Source organism: Mastigoproctus giganteus, chromosome 5 (genome assembly GCF_048544385.1).
Source record: "Mastigoproctus giganteus isolate SK-2022 chromosome 5, ASM4854438v1, whole genome shotgun sequence".
Taxonomy (NCBI): Eukaryota; Metazoa; Arthropoda; class Arachnida; order Uropygi; family Thelyphonidae; genus Mastigoproctus; species Mastigoproctus giganteus.
Window position 1 is genome coordinate 74,721,198 of NC_143579.1, and position 20,376 is coordinate 74,741,573.

General features: G+C 37.7%; 1 protein-coding gene across 1 annotated transcript in view; it reads right to left on the reverse strand.

The window, feature by feature from the left end:
* Nucleotides 1-20,376, reverse strand: part of LOC150085497 (uncharacterized) — a 333,972-nt gene that overhangs the window by 14,211 nt on the left and 299,385 nt on the right. Inside the window, exon 17 of the mRNA XM_090373297.1 lies at nucleotides 13,858-13,997. Within this exon, the coding sequence (XP_090229423.1) occupies nucleotides 13,858-13,997 (140 nt within the window). The remainder of the gene's footprint in view (nucleotides 1-13,857; nucleotides 13,998-20,376) is intronic.

The following is a 20,376-nucleotide window of genomic DNA, read 5'->3' on the forward strand; positions in this document are numbered from 1 at the left end:
AATTACTTCTACTCTTTATAAAGTAATGGAGAAATCAATTAACCGGCAACTCTTAAACTACCTAGAAACCTTCCATCTGGTTAACGATCGCCAGTATGGATTCCGTCAGTGTCGATCCACTGGTGATATTCTGGCTTATGTTACCCATTTATGGACTAAGTCAATGGAAAGGTTCGGTTAAACACAAGTAGTTGCTCTTGACATCTCAAAGGCTTTTGATCGTGTTTGGCATAAAGGTCTTCTAAACAAGCTTCCATCTTATGGTTTTCCAACTGTTTTTAGTAATTGGTTATCCAGTTTTCTCTCTGATCGCTCACCGCGGGTGATGGTAGATGGCTCTCTGTCTTCTAACTTCTCCACTAATGCCGGTGTCCCCCAAGGTTCAGTTCTTTCCCCCACTCTTTTCCTTTTGTATATTAATGACCTTCTTCCATTGACTGGAAATCCTATCCATAGTTTTGCCGATGATAGCACATTGCATTCAACTTTCCATTTTGAGAAACCTTGTCCTGCTCAATCAGCTTCAACTTCTCGAAAATCTGCTACCAATTCCTTAAATGGCGATCTTCAGGTAATTCTCCAGTGGGGCAAAGACAACTTAGTTGATTTCAACCCTTCTAAAACTCAGTCTTCTCTTATATCTCGAAAAAGGATTCTTCTGCTCCTATGCTTATCTTTAGTGACACTCCGATTTCTAGGCAAAATGATATATCTCTTTTGGGGATTACCCTGACTTCTAATCTCTCTTGGCACAAGCACATTACAAATATTGCTTCCTCTGCATCTAAAAAACTTGGTTTTCTCTTTCGCTCCCGGTGTTACTTTTCTTCCAAACCACTGCTCACTCTGTATAAATCGCAAATCCGCCCTGCCATGGAATATTGTTCCCACATCTGGGGTGGTGCTCCCAAAACCTCTCAGGCTTCTTGATTCCATTCAGAACAGGGCAGTTAGGTTAATTAATGATTCATCTCTAGCAGACTCTCTCCACTCGCTTTCTCATAGACGTACTGTTTCTGCTGCATGCCTCTTCTACGGGTACTTCCATGGCCACTGTTCTTCTGAATTGGCTTCTATAATTCCCGTTCTCTCTTTCAAAACAGTCCGAACACGTGCCACCACCAGCCAAGATCCATTTACTGTCCAACTTCAAACCCACAGAACCAACTTTTCATCTTCCTCATTTATTCATTCAACTGCCCTTTTCTGGAACAACCTTCCTTCATACGTATTTCCTGAAAATTACAATCTACAGAAGTTCAAGTCCAATGTGAACAAATATCTTCTTTCGTCTTCTCAACCTCCAACTCAAGCACGGTACTAAGTACTATAGGTTCTAATACCTCTCGTGTTTGGGGTTCACATAAAAAAAAAAAAAAAAACTACCCGAGTGTAACTCCACCCAGTCGGTACATTTCTCTGGGGTTACTGCTACCCATACGCAGTACTTTGCATTTGTCAATTTTAAACTTCAGTTGCCACTTCTCAGCCCATCTACACAACTTTTTCAGATCCTATTGCAGCAGCATACTGTCATTACTGTTATTAACAACCCTTTCAACCTTTGTATCATCTGCAAACTTTGCCATTAAGCTTGATATATCTTCATGAATATCGCTGATAAATATACAAAACAACAATGGGCCCAACACCAAACCCTGACGGACACCACTAATACCATTAGTCCATGTAGAACAGTACCCATTGATTACCACTCTCTGTTTTCTCTTAGATTCACTTCTCCCACATTCACAATCAATATGCTAGAAGTGTGAATAAGACTTCTGCCTTCTGTGGCTTCATTTATACATCTGTGCAGCAACAACGATGTATAAATGCCTTTCACAATTTTTGTATAAAATATATTATTCATTAGTGCCTTAACCATTTGCTATTTGGCATATAAAGTACTAAACAGTATGATTAAAAGGTAACTTCATTATGTACAGAAATTTTCTATGTAGTTTCTATGCTAGTAATAACAAGCTTGCTGCACCATATCTACTGAGGTGCTTCATGTAATATCTGTAAAAGAGCCTATGGACTTTAATCTCCAATAAAAGAATTCTTATATATTTTACTAAAAATGTCAAAATTTCAGGAATAATTGTCTGTCTATCAAATGAAGTTGAATACAGAGTTCATAGTGTTAGAAATGAAAAGGATATAAAAGGAAATTAAAATAATTTGGCAAGGATGATGGATAAATTCTGAAAACAAATTCCAGAAAGAGTAGAACAACTTAAGATGTTTTTTCAGAAGTTGGTTTGGTTAACTATTAAGAGGAGACCATGGTTATCCTTGTTACTACTTACAGGACACAGTCCATTTAAACTAATACAATTTGAACAAGAGGAATAAGTGATATATAATTGGAGAATGTCAAGATTTGTTCCATCACTTTTTAATTGTCCTAATTAGAGATTCATTTGATAAAAATTTAAGTGTTGATACAGATCTTAGTTCTACTGTGTTAGACTTAAAAGTAAAGGGTATAAATAAAATTTTATTTTGGGCAACACCTCTAATAGCAGTGACACTGTACAACCACGCAAGCTTTGGAAAACTTCAGGTAGTAAGAAGGGTTATGTCCAAGGATATGCTAACACAGCTACAAGTTCTAACATGTCTCATACATCAGTATGCAAAACTTAAGAACCAACACTATTTCTAAAGGTTAAAACCACAAAATCAAATGAAACAGCCTGTGGAGATTTGTATAACTGTGGCCTTTCAGTAGAAAGCTGGTGCACATGCAAAAATTTGAATCGTTATGAGAGGGCTCATATAAACAAATAAAAGCAGCAGTTCTGCATAAATTACCAAATGGTGAGCATGATTGTTACAGACGTTCGATTTGTTTCATACAGTGTTACAGACAACAAAATGGCCAGTAGACAACATCTGGATAACTTTACACGGAGTCAAATAACTGGGAAGGTCGAAATGCGAGGCTCCAGAGTTCGGTATTGCCCACAGCATCGTCTCACGTGCGTGGTCGGCCTTCAGAACGACAGGTACAGCTGTTCGAAGGACCAGTGGTGGTCATCCACAAAAAACAATGCCCAGTGATGACCGGTATATACTCCTACAGGCCAAGAGGGACTAACACCAGACAGCAGGATCCATTGCAAACCAGGAGCACAGGAGTCCACCTTTGTGGCCAGGTGACTCCACAAAGGTGGACTGTTTGCCCAACGGCCAGTACACTGTGTGCCTTTAACACCTGCCCATCGGGCAGTTTACAGTGGTGCATCGAACACAAGGACTGGACAGCAGCACGTGGAGTAAGGTACTCTTTACTTATGAGAATAGATTCTGGACATCAGCTAATCTGGTGAGAGGATGGCACATGGTAAGTGTTCTTGTCTGGGAAGGCATTATCTTGGATGGACGTACACAACTCCAGATACTGGAAGGTGGTACTGTAACCGGTGCAAGCTACTGTACTCAGGTAATGCTTCCCCATGTGCATCTGTTCTGAGGTGCATTTGGCCGCAAATTCGTGTTTATGGATGATAACGCCACACCCCATCGAACTGCAGATGTTGACTGTTGTTGTTATTTGGTTTTTAGGAGCATTAGCAACTAAGGCCATATTGCTCCGGGGATATGCGGTGGTCATTCCCTGACCACATCTTTCCGCATCCTCCGTATTTGGTGGTTACAAGCTCGAACCCGGGTCTAATCAAGAAGTGTGTGCTATGCACTGCTGCTCCTGCCCACCTGGCTATGGAGGCGCTGCAGCTGTTGATATGCTTTTGGAAAGTGAGGACATTGTTTGTATGGACTGGCCTGCCCGTTCCCCCAAATCTAAATCCCACTGAACACATATGGGATGCTCTGGGGAGACTCCTAGCGGCACGTCTACACCCACCAGAAAATGTTCACTAGCTGAAGATGGTGCCAACAGAGGAATGAACAATGTATCCACAAGAACTTATCAACAACATTGTTCTAAGTAAGGACAGGTGGTGCAAAGCCTACATTGACATTAGGGGGTGGCCATATCTCCTACTGAGGATCACCTCTTCCCTCTGTTCCATCTTTGGCAGTGATGCATCTGAATCATGGCAGCCAGTGCTACGTTGCCATTTTTGAATAAAGTCCCTCTGTACAGTTTTGTTTCCTTCATTTCTGTACCTCACAAGGTTCCTTTGGTATGCTTTTTGCAAATCCAGGGCACTCCTATGAGAAGCTACAGATGAAAACCTGACCGGTCCTTAAGTTTTGCACACCAGTATAGTTGCAAAGCAAGCTTAAGCAACTTAAGCAACTACTAACATGTTAGAATGTCAGCATCAGCATAAGTTGCATGCTATAAGTAAATTTTTGAGCTGCATAATGGAAGATTTGAAGACTACGATTTATTGTGTGCTATTGTGTTTGAAGAAATGTTCACTGAAATTGAGGGTCTTCTAGATGAACAGAAAACTCACTACACTATCATTATGGGGGACTTCAATGCTAAGGTTGGAAAGAGACAAAACAGCACAGAAAGGGGAACTATAGGAAATTTTGGAATTGGTGAAAGACTTGTGGAATTTGAAGAATTTCAAGGAATGTTAGTAATGAACACTTTTTTCAAGAAAAGGGTGAACAGAAAGTGGACATGGAAGAGCCCAAAATGGATTAACAACTAACGAAATAGACTTCATCCTCACTAACAGAAGATATATTGTGAATGATGTTACTGTCCTGAACAAGGTAAATGTTGGAAGTGATAACAGAGTGGTAAGATGCACATTTGATATAGATGTAAGAAAAGAAAGGAAAAAACTAACTCGAGTAAATAATACAAAGGTCTTTGAGATAACAAGACGAGAAAAAGCTGTATGTACTGGAACTTAACAAGTTTGAGCTTCTGCAGACTGCTCAGGATCAAGATATTGACGAGGAATAATACAACTTTCTGAAAGTGATAAAGCCAAAGAAACCTACAGGTAACAAGAAATCCAAAGAAGAAAAAATTAGTCAAGAAACACTTGTCGTGATGAACCAAAGACAACAAATGAAGAGCAAGAAAAACACTGACAAGGAGAAAATTGAGTATACTGAGTTATGCAAAGCCATTACAAAGAGACTCAGAGAGGACATAAGAAAATTTAACACAAGAAAAGTAGAACAAGCATTAAGGGAAAACAAAGGATTTAAATCAGCAGCCACGAGCAGTAATACAGAAAGACAAATGATACTGAAACTGAAGAATAGCGATGGTGTACTTATAAATAGCAGAGAAGGCATAATTCAAATAGCAGAAGACTACTATAAAGAGTTATACAAGGGGAGAGAGAGAGAGAGAGAGAGAGAGAGAGAGAATGATGCTAGCATTGTGGAAGGTGGATCACAAATTAGTAACACATACAACATACCTGATATCCTTCCTGATGAGGTAGAACCTGCGTTGAAGAAAATGAAGAAGAAAGCCCCGGGGGAAGATGAAGTTACTGTAGAGTTGGTAAAATTGGGAGGAAGAGACATGACACAAAAACTGGCAAGGCTCTTCACAAAATGCATTAGAAAAGGTGTGACGCCTAAGGAGTGGAATAATGCAATCATAGTTTTGCTGTATAACAAAGGAGATAAATGAGAAATTGGAAATTATAGACCAATTAGCTTGTTATTCCACATCAATGATTTGTTCACAAAGGTCATTACTAACTGATTAGAAAGAATACTTGATGAGAATCAACCAAAAGAGCAAACTGGCTTTAGGACAGGATTCTCAACTATGGACCAACTTCACATAATGTCACAGCTAATGGAGAAAGCAAATGAATATAAAATACCATTATGACTGACATTTGTGGATTATGAAAAGGCATTTGACTGCATACAGCAATAAGGCAATATTTAGGGAACTGGAAATACCAGGCATAGATACTCCATGCATTGGTCTGATAATATTGGTCAAAATAATTCTTGCACATACCTCAAGAGTCCTTATCTGTTTCCCCAACTGGACATGTTATCTAGATGTTCTGGGGGCAGAAATGTTTCAAGTGAGTGGGTAGTTAATGCCAGGGAAGAGAGCCTAAAAAACTTCAGAGTTATATTAGGGTTGTTAGATATACAAGAACAGTAAGTCTTAATTGTTTATATAGTAATGTTAGAAGTGTCGTCAATAAAATGAGTGAATTCGAACTGCTGGTTAAAACAAGTAAAGCGGACATAATAAGGCTTACGGAAACATGGTGCCACCCGGAAATGAGTTTCCGGGTGGTACCACGTTTTTTTCATGAGTTTCAGTACGGCTTGTATAATGCATTAAGGAAGGATAGGGTAGATAGAAGGGGTGGTGGGGTAATGCTTCTTATCAGAAGCAGCCTGTGTGCAACGATAGCTTTCCCGGATTCAGACGTTTCACATGCTAGTATAGAATATGTATGGTGTGATATAGTTGGAAACAAAGGTATAATGCGAGTGGGAGTAATCTACAGACCAGGTAATTGTGAAGATTATGACGAAAGCCTCTACATGCAAATGGAATGGGCAAGTAAGAATCAATGTCTTATTATGGGTGATTTCAATTTGCCTCTAATTGGAAAAAATGGGAAGGAAACTCGACATGGGGAACAAAATTTTTAAATCAACTAGATGACTTATTTGTATCAACATATCAGGGAAAGTACTAGCGAAAAGAATATCCTAGACCTCCTCATCACCCATAAATCAGATGACATAACAGGGCTGACAGTAGAGGAACCAGTAGCAGGAAGTGATCACGGAGTTCTACGGTGAATGATGAAGAGAGAGAGGTAGCAATAGTAAAAGGCAAAGGAATGGGTTATAATTTCAGAAAAGAAAATTATGATGCCTTAAGGTGCTACATGGCCTCTATTAACTGGGTAGATATCGCACAGAGAACAAATACAATTGAACTGTGGTACACTTTTAAAACATTAATCACAGATGCCTTGAATGCATATTTACTATTAAAAAAAAAAAAATACTCCACAAGGATGAATAGTGAAGTTGCCACATTACTTGAGCAGAAAAAGGTGGCATGGAAAAGTTACAGAGCAATAAAAAAGTACTGAAGCCTATAACAGCTACAAGATGATCTATAATAGAGCCACAGAAAAGGTTCGACAGGGAAAGGCAGTTTATGAGAAACTGCTAGCAAGCAGAAAAAAGAGGGGGGGGGATAAGGAATTCTTCACATATATAAATGCTAAGAAGAGCAGGACAAACCAGATTGGACCTTTACGTAAGAGAAAGTGGATAGTATTAAGTACACCAGCTGCCATTGGAGATGAACTCAACAGTTATTTTGCATCAATATTTACAGAAGAAAAACCTTTTGTGGCAATGGGAAATTGTGGGAGTGAAGTTAAAAAATATAATTAATGACATTGAAATTTCGTAAGATTATTTAATGAAAAAACTTTCATTAAATAATCTTGCCAGTAAGGCTCCTGGAGTTGATGGAATATACCCTATAATCTTAAAGGGGCAGCAAGTGAGTGCATTGAACCATTGAGGCTAATTATGTCAGTATCACTAGACTCTGGGGAGATTCCATTGGATTGGAAAAGTGCCAATGTATCTTTCATACATAAGGGTGGTTCTAAGAGAAATGTTAAATTATCGACCTCTCAGACTGACTTCAGTGGTAGGGAAAATCATGGAGGCAATGATCAAGGGGGGAATTTAGGATCATTTGGATAGAATTGAAATTCTCAAGGATACTCAGCATGGTTTTATAATGGGAAAATCATGTTTAACAAATCTGGTTCGCTATTTCGAAAGGGTCACTCACGAGTTGTGGATTTAGGGAATAATTTCGACATTGTTTATTTAGATTTCAGCAAAGCTTTTGACTCAGACCCACATGAGCAGTTGCGTTATAAGCTGGAACAGGTTGGAATCACTGGGAAAATCCTTAGATGGATAGAAGGATGACTTCAGGGCAGGAGGCAGAGGGCTGTGATAAATGGCTATTCCTCAGATTGGGTTGATGTAAGAAGTGGGGTTCCCCAAGGATCAGTATTAGGACCACTGTTGTTTTTAATTTTCATAAACGACATTGATAGAGGGTGTGATGTCTAAATTTGCAGATGATGTTAAAATTGGTAGAGTAGTTAATAATCACTGTCAAGCGTCTTCAGAGAGACCTAGGGAATGGTCAGAAAAATGGCAGCTATGCTTTAATCCAACCAAGTGTAAGGTATTACACCTGGGAAACAGTAATCTCAAAATAACTTATTCACTTGGTGGAGTTCCACTAAACCCAGTACTGCAGGAAAGGGACTTGGGTGTTACGATATGGTCAGACATGAAATTCTCTGAGCATTGTAAACAGGTTGCAAGGGAGGCCCATGGTGTCCTATCAATGATCTATCGAACTTTTGCAAGTAGAGATAGGGACGTGATAATCCCATTATATAAGGCTTTTGTTAGACCACACTTGGAATACTGTATTCAAGTATGGAGACCGCACCTAAAGAAAGACAGCGAGCTTCTTGAAAGGGTGCAAAGACAGGTAACGTGCCTGGTGAGATTGGCAAAACGGCATCCTTATGAAGAAAGACTTCAAATAAGTGGTTGCAGAGTTTGGAAATAGACACCTTAGAGGAGATTTGATTGAGGTGTTTAAGGCTCTGAGAGGCATCAGTAAAATAAATGAGGACGAAATTTTCAAGATTATAAATGATGCTAGAACTAGGGGACATAAATTCAAGTCACAGGGGGAGATGTTTAGATTGGACTGCAGGAAGTTTTATTTTAGCCAGTGAGTTATAAATTACTGGAATAAGTTGCCTACATGGGTGGTAGAGGCTGACAGTTTGGGGAAATTCAAAGGTCATCTGGATAGTAGTACCTTTGGGTGAGGGAAACGCATAGGATGATAGGTTTAATTTTCGTTTCTTTTATTAATTTTTTTTTTTTTTTTTTTTTTTTTTTGGCTGGTGCAGCATAAGCCATAGGCTTTCTTGCACCATGAGGCCATTACTAATACCAATATATTATGATTTTGAAGAAACTATATGAAAATGCTACCTCCTTTATTAGACTAGACAAAGACAGTAGTAAATTTAAAATTGAGAAAGGAGTTTAACAAGGAGACACAATATTTCTGAAGTTGTTTCCTGCTGCCTTTAAGGAGGCTTTCAGAAGATTAAACTGGTCGCAGAAAGGAGTCAATGTGAATGGAGAGTACCTAAATCATTTACGGTTTGCAGATGACATTGTGGTCATAAGCCACGATCCCATAGAATGAGAGGAAAATCTTAATCAGTTATTCAGAGTTAGTAAGGATTTTGGACTAAAGATGAATATGGCTATAACAAAAGTAATGATGAACAAGTATGCCACTGAAAGGGAAATAATGATTGAAGGAGCAGTAACTGAAAAGGTGGAGTCATATATACTTATCTGGGACAACTCATTAGCTGTAATAATGATAAATGGCTGGAAGTCAAGAGAAGAATAAATTTTAGATGGATAACATTCAGGAAATATAGTTGCACAATGAGGAGCAATATCCCAATTTGTCTGAAGTGTAAAATAATGAACCAATGTATACTCTTCACCATGACTTATGGAAGTGAAACTTGGGCACTCACCAAAAGAATGGAAGAGAAGCTGAGAACTACACAGCGAAGAATGGAACAAATTACATAGATAAGAAGAGAAACAAATGGATTAGGCAGCAAACTCAAGTAAAGGACATTCTTATCAAAACTAAAGAACTAAAATGGTCTTGGGCAGGACACAGCTTGAAGACATGATGACAGATCAACTAAGAAAATAACAGAATTCATGAGTTTGTGGGTAGTAACTGGATGGCAATTGCATAAAACAGAAGGAACTGGAAAGTTGCTTTCAATCCACTTCATCCTGAAGTGGATTGAAAATGGCTTATGATGATGATTGTGTTTGATATGGAGCAAGTACTACAGAGAATGTCAGGGGTTTATGGAAACAAGTATTTCAAGGAAATGAATTTAAGTGGCACAGGCACATTAAGGATCAAGAATCTTTGGCTCAACTTGTGACCCAGACAGCCCAGGAGATTCTGAATGAAGAGAGGAGCATTGCACGCTATCATAGTTCCCAAACTTTTGAGTCACTGGCCCCTTGGTTCCATAAATGCATCCCCAACTTCCCCAGTCCTAACTTATAAAAATATTTTTCAGAGTTGCAGACTGCATGACCCAATGAGGAAGATAATAAAAAAATTATAATTCAAAACAGTAATGATTAATTGCACATTTATTTCAAATCCAATAAAGGTTTTATTTAATTCAACATACTGAAATTACTGGACTAGTGATTCTAGCTTTTCAAAATCTGAATCATTTAACAAGTCTTAGAACTACATTTAGTAACAACTTCATTTTTCTGTAAATTTTTAATGCAAGGCTTGATGACATAATACCAGTTTCTCAATGCCCAGTTTAAAGTCACTTAGAAGAGGTCTTGAATCACTATGTTCATTAATGTGAAGTCGATTTCTTTGCTTGGAGATAAGTTGGATGACCACACTAAAACCATGTTCTACTAAATATGAAGTTGGGAATGCAATAAGTAGCTTCTTAACCATAGTGCTGTCCATAGTGCAGGATAGTGATCAGAAATTTTCTTCTGTAATCAAAAAACTCTTGATAAGATTTCTTAAACTTTGTTCGGTTTCAGCTCAATACATTTTGTAACTCAATTAGTTTTTCCTCTAATACACAAACTTCCTCAATATCTAAAAATGGATTCATCACCCAATCTTGAATTTCTATCAAAAGAAGATCCTTAAATTGTTCAGACATATCTTTATGTAGCATATCCAAATGGTCACAAAATACTCCCAGATTATTATCCTGTATCCCACCAATCTTTTCTAGCTCAGACAAAAAAAAAACTGATAAAGCTTGCAACAGCCTATATTGCACTTGAATAAAGGTAACTTTGAAATAAAGGTGGATACCATTTCCTTGCAACTGTAAATTCATTTAATTAAACTTTGCAAACAGTTCGGACAAATATGCAGTGTCGTGCCTGATACCTTTAAGTTTATCGCTGAGAAAAGCATCTTTCTCTTCAAAAAACTCCACAACAGAGTCAAAAAGGTTATAAAAGTGTCTTATGCAGTTGCCTTTTGATAGCCAATGAACTTCAGTATGAAGCAACAAACATTGAAAATCTTCATCATTCTCAATACATCCCAGAATAGTGCATCATTGAGAGCATGGGCTTTGATTTTATTAACACCAGTAATGACTTGTGAAGGCAATCTGGACACAGTGAATGGTAAAGACATTGGTACAACTTTCTTCAAGTACGCAACACAACCACGGTAGCAACCAGTCATTGATAGAGTCCCATCCATCGCAAGAGAAAGAATGGTAGCAAGTGGAATTTTCTTGTTTTTAGAGAGCTGCTCAACAACACAAAATTTACTCACCTTTAGTATCTGTTTCTAACTGCCTTGCAAACAACTCTTGAACTAAGCATTCATCTTTTATAAAGTGCACATATGCTAGAAGCAAAGATTCAATACATTTATATTTTATTGTCGTTTTTCATTAAATATGTTGATTCTTGGTGTACAAATGAACATAAAAGAATCTTTTACACTTGAAATAAAAAATTCCGCAGAGACCATTGTTCCTGAGGATGACAGCTCCTGAAAACTCTGTATTCAGACGAGGGTGTGTAATTTCACTTATAATTTGAGAACGGAAGCTTGTCAGTTCTGCACACTATACGTGTGATGCCCTGTGTAATTACTTAATAAATGTGTGCAAATTTTTGTGCTATGCACTAACCTGAACAATAGTAAATAAATGATGAGCACATCTAGAAAGGTCCGGCTTTAAACACCTCCTGCCATCCCTTTCTTCTTTGCACCCCCTCCCCTCCAGGTAAACCCACATGACCCCCAGGAGGCAGTACTGCCTACTTTGGGAACCACTGCTCTATCAACTAAGTAGCAGACAGCAGTGTACACCCAGTTGTTACAGAGCACCTTCAAATATGAATCTGTGCATGCAGGATTCCAAACCATTTGATACCTGATCAGAAACAAAACCACATGAAGTGTCAAATGCTAACACAGTAGAGAATTTCTTTGTGACTGGTGATGAGACTTGGGTCAGTCATTATGATCTAGAAATATCTCACAAAATAATACAACAGCACGTAATTTAAGGGCACTTTCCAACTGCTAGACACATCAGAACTTGCAACTGTGTATCCTTGGATGCACTATCCTGCCATCTACCAGAAATTTGCCATAACCTGAGTGGTTGTATGGTGCCTTGTGCTGCCATTCCTCAAATTAAATGATCAGCCTATGTATAAATGAAATTAAATTAAGGCACCAATTATCATTTTGGGAGACCTTAAAGTAATTAGAATCCAACATGAAGTTTTCTAGCAGTGCAGACAAACTGCTAGAATACCACATGGTGTTCTGCAATGACATGCAGTGACTGTCAGCAGGCACAAAGAGGTGATTATATCATTGCATGAAGCAGTGGTCAGGCAACATGTTAAATATTGCATCTAAGGAAACCTTGTTTTAGATCTGTTGGAAAGGAAAGAGCACCAAAATTAGTTCAGGGTACTAACAGGTATCCTTAGCCAAAAAGACAGGTTCTGTAAATGCAGCACCCAGAAACTAAGCATCTGCATGGTAACCTAATTGAAGTGTTTGAGTATTTAAAAGGACTTGAGTAAACTAAATGTTGATGACAACTTTACTCTCTCAGATAACACACAAGTAACATAAAATTTGAATTGAAAAAGGTGGTTGTGCAATAGACATGAAGAAGTGTGCCTTCAGTGAGAGACTGGCTGATTGTGAAATAAACTAGTGCTGTGAAATTAAGTAATAACAGAATATATTTTAAAGGAGGATTGGGAAAATTATTAGATGGAAAGTAGGTAAGGGTATTTATTTATTTTTATTTTAGGGGGGGAATCTGATGCTGTTTATGCTTACTTTCTTACATAATTTTGCCAATAACTAATCACAGTTGTAATTCCACAAACACAGGCTTCATGATATAATATGGTAAATTAACATGTTAACTTTATTTAAATTTTGCTTAAATAACAGTTTTGGATTATAGGAGAGGGAAGGAATCACAAATAAAATATTTAATTGTATTGCAATAATATGACCTTCCACAGTCAATAGCCAGGGCTTTTATATCAATAACTAAACTAAATCAGCACTAAATTTATGCAATATCTCTGCTGATTGGCTCATGATATTCATATGGTAATATGAATCCCTAATATACAAGGGCCACAAAATTGTTTTTCTCCATTTTTATTTTCAGCAGAAATTTATTATTATTAAATAAAAGAAAAAAGTGACTGCTTTAGAATAGTACTTAACTTTCACTCCTTTGAACTATGGAATTTAAAAACATGGCACCAGAGTAGGCAGTTTTTAAAATGGAATCAGATAATGGGGTTCGTCATATATAAAAGTGATTGAGTTTTTAATAGAAGAGAAGAAAAGCACTGTGCAATATTTTCTAACATCTGAAAAATATCTATGGGGAGGTTGTAAACAGAAGCTCAGTTGGATATTTCTTCAAGTATACAAATGTATTAGAACAGTGAAGAGCTGACTTCTGCAATCAACCATGCAATAGCCATTCAACCTTAACAGTAACAATATACAGTACATGTAGATTGCATCATTCAACGTGAACGTCACATCACAGGACAACTGCTGCTTGCCCATAAACTCAAGAGCAAAGAACAACTTTTGGATTATAGGAGAGGGAAGTGTGTGAATAAAAAATGTGAATAACACCACTTTGAGCCAGCAAAACAACAATCAAGTTACACAAGTAATTTAAAAATGACTTAAGCGATATTCATTTTTATTATTCGCCTTACCAAGCAAGCATCACGACCTCCTCTCTCATAGCCAGCGCAGAACATATTATTAGTGATCTTGTATATAGGAAGAAATATTGTCTTCTTTCGACATTCTTCTGTGGAAATAACAGGTAACTGAACTTCCTGCAAGGTGTCAGCTAAAAGAAAAAAAGATGCATTATTTCTGTGTGCACCTACTTCCCAATAGGGTCCACAGAAAAATATGAAATATTGTTAAATTAAATATGGATGAGCCCCTCTTTAAAATTTAAGGATGGTCATATTAAAAATTCATAATAATGACCAAATTTTAACACATGATGATATTAGGGTCCCCAGAGGGCAAATTTTAGTTAACAATAGCAGTTATGGTGGTCTGTTCTTACATGACAGCGAAGGTATTAGCATTAGTAGAGGCATATGATGCAAGAAAGCAAGCTTATTCAGCATCAGCCAAAAAAAAAAAAACCCTCTCCCATTTCACCCCTCCGTTCGTTCGAAATACCTGTCCAGTTGAGTATCCTTGAGTATCCCTCAAGTTATGTGATTAATGCATCACTGTAAACTGTTAGGAGATGAAAATATGTATTGCAGAAATAATTTTCTGATAGGAAAAAAATGTAACAAGGCTGGGCTTCAATTATACTGAACACCTTTTATCCCACTACTCACAAATGTACTTATACCAACATTGTTTCATAAAAATTTCAAATTCTGAATATGATTATGACAGTATATATTAAAAGTAATGTAATGTGTGCGATACTATGCATATTATTTACAACAATAAGTGAATACATTACAGGCACTCCCCGACTTATGGAAATTCGACTTTACATAAGTTTTTGCCAGCCGTGCAAAAATCGTGGAAACGTATTTTGCATCCCATAGGAATAAATGGAGGTATCGTGAAAATATCATGGTGTGAACCCAATAACACATTGTTTTTTTTGGTAATTTGTTCCAAGACCTCGGAAGTTGAAATTTTTGCTATTATAACTAAGCTATTTATCTCTCTAAAAGGTCATTTTTTTATAATGGAAATTGCACTACACTTTAATTGTTATCATATGTTCCGTTATAAGAATCAATTTTGAATGCCTTTGTGAAATTTTTCTAAAACAAATTTCTGGAGGTCACTACCAAAAAACACTAAAAACAATTTGCAGTTTCTGGTTTATTGGGCTTTTCTGTTAGTGCAATCTATTATAAACAGGTAGTAAACTCGATCTTATTGCATTTGTGATAATCCCGATAACTGTAATTCTGTGGGTTTTTACGTTACGGTATTATAGTGAAATGAGTTCCCCTTCACTGAAATCTTAAATCATATAAGAAACAAATAAATTTTCAGAATCTTATCTTCATTCCTATTTCCTTCATTACAATGGTGAAGAGAAAGGGACCAATGGAAAGTGCAAGTGCTGGTAGTGCTAGGAAACAAAACAAAATTGATTTAGAGTGAAGATAATTAATTAAGAAGTATGAAGCAGGACAAAGTTTGTCATCTTTTGCATGGAATTAAGTCTCTCTGCTTCAACAATGAATACTATTTTAAGGGACAGTGCACGTGTAAAAGAACATGCTAAAGGATTAATGCATTTAAGATCAACAGCGTACAGGTGCTATATCAAAGATGAAAAAGCTATTAATAATATGGATGGAAAATCAGATTCAGAAGCTAGTGCCCCTGAGTCCAATGGCTATTCAAGCAAATGCATAAAGATATTAAGGATAAGTATGGTGAACCCCAAGCCAAGTTCGTGGCAAGCAACAGGTGATTTAATAGATTCAAGCATCGCACTGGTTTCCAAAACATTAAAGTATGCGATGAAGTCACTAGTGCTGATTCTGCAGCTGCAGAGAAATTTTGTGATGTGTTGGAAAAAACCCCTTCTCCAAAACCCTCAACTTCTGCAGCAGCATGCTTATCAGCTGGAGAGTTAATTCTGGCAACGATGCTCGAAAGGTAAAACTTACTGACGGTATGCTTCTCTCTCTCTTTGTAATTTTATAATTTCGAAAAAAATTTGTACAGTTTTACATTTCTTTTTTGCTTCAATCAAATTCAGCACGCATAGCTGCAAGTGCTGCATAAGCATTTAGGGAAATTCTGACTTACGTAAGGGTTGCATTCTGCCGAACTCTACATAAGTCGGGGAGTGACTGTATTAGTAGCAGCAAATGATCCAAGAAAGCAAGCTTATGCAGCATCAGCAAAAAAAAACCCTCCCACATCCCCTCCAACAGTTTTCTAGTTTTCTTCCTTGAATTTATTCAAACTACTGACTACAAACAACAAATGAAAGTTTGTTCTAACAGTCAACTACCCACTAATTGAAGGAAAACTTCCATTCAACTCTCCTTGCTCAATTTGAATTTATGTTCCCCTCACTGTGTGTAGTCTGAGGAAGAATGCCATCAACATTTAGTTTACTCAATTCACTCAAAGCCTTAAACATCTTAATCAGATCACCTTGCAGGTTCTGAGTTTCCAGACAGTTTTTAGAACTGAAGCCTTCCTTGGCAAGAGCACCCTTTTGTTTCCCCTCACCAGTCCTCCGGAGGTCTCCTGTATGATGTACTGAAGGTGTGGCCTAACTATTGCCTTATACAATGGTCTAATCACCTCCTTATCCCTGCTAGTAAAATTCCTGTATATCTTTGACAAAACCCCATGAGCTGTACTGGCAGCATGCATGGTTTGCTCAGAGAACTTCACAATTGCCCCAGGTCTTTTTCATTTTCCACGGCATTGAGTGTAGTACTACATGGTTGGTGCTTTGATCTGGTATTACTACCACCCATATGCATTACCTTGCATTTGTCAATGTTAAACTTCAATTGACATTTCTCAGCACATCTGCCTAATTGTTCTAGATCTTATTGTAGTAGCATACATTGATTACTGTCAGTAGTCACCCTGCCAACTTAGATATTAAGCCTGATACATCTTCTAAAAAATAGACCAATATCATTAATAAATATAGAATACAATGGACCAAGCTCTGAATTCTGAGGAACTCTGCTAATAACATTAGTCCATCAGTGCCCATTGATAACCATTCTGTCTTCTCCCACTCAACCATCCATAGAAATAAAAAAAAAAAAAAAAAACGTAAACTGCAGCTATTATCAATCCACTGCAGGACAGAAGCCTCCTCAACGGTTCACACTGAGGGAAATAGACCATAAACTGCTGCACTGGTCCAGTGTGACTTGGCAGATCGACCATATTTAGCAGTTAGGGGCTTGTACCCTGGTCTATTCAATAAGCGTGTGCTACTGCACTCCCGCTCCTGACCATTCGGGTACGGTATTTAGCAGTCAGGGGCTTGTACCCTGGTCTATTCAATGAGCGTGTGCTACTGCACTCCTGCTCCTGACCATTCAGGCATGGAGGGCCTCCATAGTAATAACTATGGAGGCCCTTAATACCAAACTGCTCCAATTTGTACAGCAGTCTTTTATGTGTAACAGCATAAAAAGATTTTTGGAAATCAAAGTATATGATAAAATTATTTTTTGCATCCAGTTCCTTGATTACTGCATTACAGTATCAGATAAAAATGGTCAGACAAGCCGCCCCTTAAAAAACCCATGATGTGACAGCAGTATAATTGTATTCCTGTCTAGATGGTCTTGCATTACTTCTTAAACCAGTGGCACTATTATTTTCCCCTGAAACAACAGTCAAGGTAACAGGTCTGTAATTACCCATATTACTCTTTGATCTGGGGATACATTTGCACATCTCCAGTTCGCAGGGACTTGCACTGAATCCAAGGATATTCTCAAAATCATGGCTAACCCCAGGGGTTCACATCTGGTGAGTATGGCTTGGCACACCCAGGGTCCTGAGCTGGATATCATCATTCTTCTCTTTCTTAGTGACACCTTTACTTTTGACTCTCTCTCTCTCTCTCTCTCTCTCTCTCTCGGGGTAATTTGGGAATTTTTTTTGACTGGTACAGCATAAGCCTCAGGCTTCCTTGCACCATATGGCTAATAATAATAATAATAGTAATTTGCTTACCTCTTTTGCTGCCTCTCTTGATATTACTGGATGGATCTCATCCACTCCAATTACCGTTTTATTTTAGCTTCAACGTTTTCTCTTCCAATTTCATATCAATGATGACAATCACTTAGCTCCCTGTTAAAGTCTGATAAATTTCGGGCATCACCTTCCCTAAAGAATTACTCATATGTTGATGTAGGTGCAGAATACCCATCCAGTTTGTCAACAACCTGAGCAGGTTCATCAACAGTTAAATCATTGAAGTATATGTGATTCAACCTCTTCCTTCTACTATTAATATAAGTAAAGTCATTGCTCTTTTTCTTGCATTCTTTGCCAGAGACTTCCCATAATCTGCCCTAGCTCACCTAACCTCCTTTGTGACTTGACTGCAGACTAACTTATCTACAATAGGCTTATGTATCACCTGATAATTTTATGCATCCCATGCATTTTTATTCTCTGCCTCAAGTGTCATTAATTCACCTGACACCCATTTAGGTTTAAGCATTGAACAAGCATCCTTTACTTGGTATAAAAAGCCTAGTAACTTCTATCATTAATTCCTTGAATGCTTCCCAATTAGAATTTGCTGATGGTAACATCATCAGTTGGTCCCACTTTATAGAATTTAAAAACTCTCCAAGCCTCCCATAGTCACCTTTATGAAAGCAAAAACCCTTCCTTTACCCTTAAAGATTGTAGATACATCTTTAAGTAAATCCCACATCAATTCAGTGTGATCACTGCCACCTAGTACTTCTTTAATCTTCAGATAATCAGATTGAGAGTACTGCTTTCCTTTGTTGCCCCTCTAAAGTTCTGATGTAGAAATCAGTTATCCAATAAATTAACAAAAGTCCTGCTATTGCGTGAGTGATCAACCCACAATTTCCAATCAATATCTGGAAAATTAAAATCCTTTATTATAAAACATTCTGATTTACTAGCCCACTCTATTTCTTTGTACAGCTGTTCATTGTACTCATCACAGTCATTAGGCCTACAAAACACTCCTACTCTCATTTTTGTTTTCCCAGTGCTTATATCACACCAAACTGATTCAACATTGCACTGGCCACCCATATCAACTGGATGCACTTACTTAGATTTTATGATTCTTAATTAAGAGGACTACCCCCCCCCCAATCCTGTCTCTCCTTTCTGTGTATTCATTGTATTCCCTGCATTCAAATTCTGCATCCCTTATGTCTGAGTGATACCTCGTCTCCAATATCTCTAAAATGTCTGCATTTGACAAATTAATCAAATTTATTTACTATGCTCCTAGAATCATTGCATATACAATGATTCTAGGAACATAGTATATGCTCCTAGAATCATTCAGGAGCATGTATATTCTCCTAGAATCATTCTAGGAGAATATATATGCTCCTGTTTTCACTCTTAGTTACCCTAACACAGCCCGTATATTTGCTTATTTCACGAGGACCCCAGCAGGTCTTGCAATCCCAGAAACCTTGCTTCCCAGGCTGCTGCATGTTCCAACAGAAGCAGTGCAAGAATCACTTTCAATTCTGCCTGTGGCCGTAGCTAATCTATTAGTCTGTATGTTCCACCAAACTAGAAGTTTTCTGAACCATCTAATACTGCCTCAATAGCATCAGGCAAATATTCTTGCACCCCTTATATTTAAGTGTAATCCAACCCTGTAAAAACAGTCTCTCCTGTTAACAAGCACAGACCATGAGCCTTGCACAGTTTCTCCAGGGCCAAATTGATTGACAAGGCTCCTCATCATGTACTCCTCCTATCGTGTCTGGGGAGAATTACAGTCAATTTCTAATTTTATTAGAATTAAATTTGAAAGTGCCTGCAACTCATGACTCTTCTTCAACATTGTCCTGTACCTTTTTAAGGAAGTCCTCAGATCTACTCTTAATATCATTAGTTCCGATGTGTACAATATATCACCTTTTTTGCCCTGAAAAGATGATATATCTGCTCCACAATGTCATCAACTTTTGCCCCTGGCAGACATACCCTGGTCCTATTCCTTGCATAATATATTTCCCATTTCCTTAACAATAGAGTCACCAACAATAACTACCTCCTGTGGGAACAGCACATTGTATCTCTGGGATTACTCCTGTGATGTGTGACACAAGTGTAAGCTCTGGCATTGAGGTGAGAAGCCGAATGTGATGGAGCCCCATTTTAATTCCTTCGAGGGTATCAACCCTGTTCTTTAAACTCATAAATGCCCATCGGAACACCGAGTTCACACTTAATTTTCTTAAATATCACAAGTAGAACATCGCAAGTAAGGTCATAATTCGTAAGAGAACTGCCCTTTTCAGTTCTCCACAAGCCACAGCACTCCTGTTACTTTGAGCTTTTTGCCTTGCTGCTCTAGTTTGAGGTATGATTGCTATTTAAATTCAATTCAATTTGAGAATACTAAACTAAGAGATACCTAAATGCAATAATACGTATTATGCTACCAAGTAATTTATTATATTACACTATACAGTTTACATTTGTATTTGTATTAA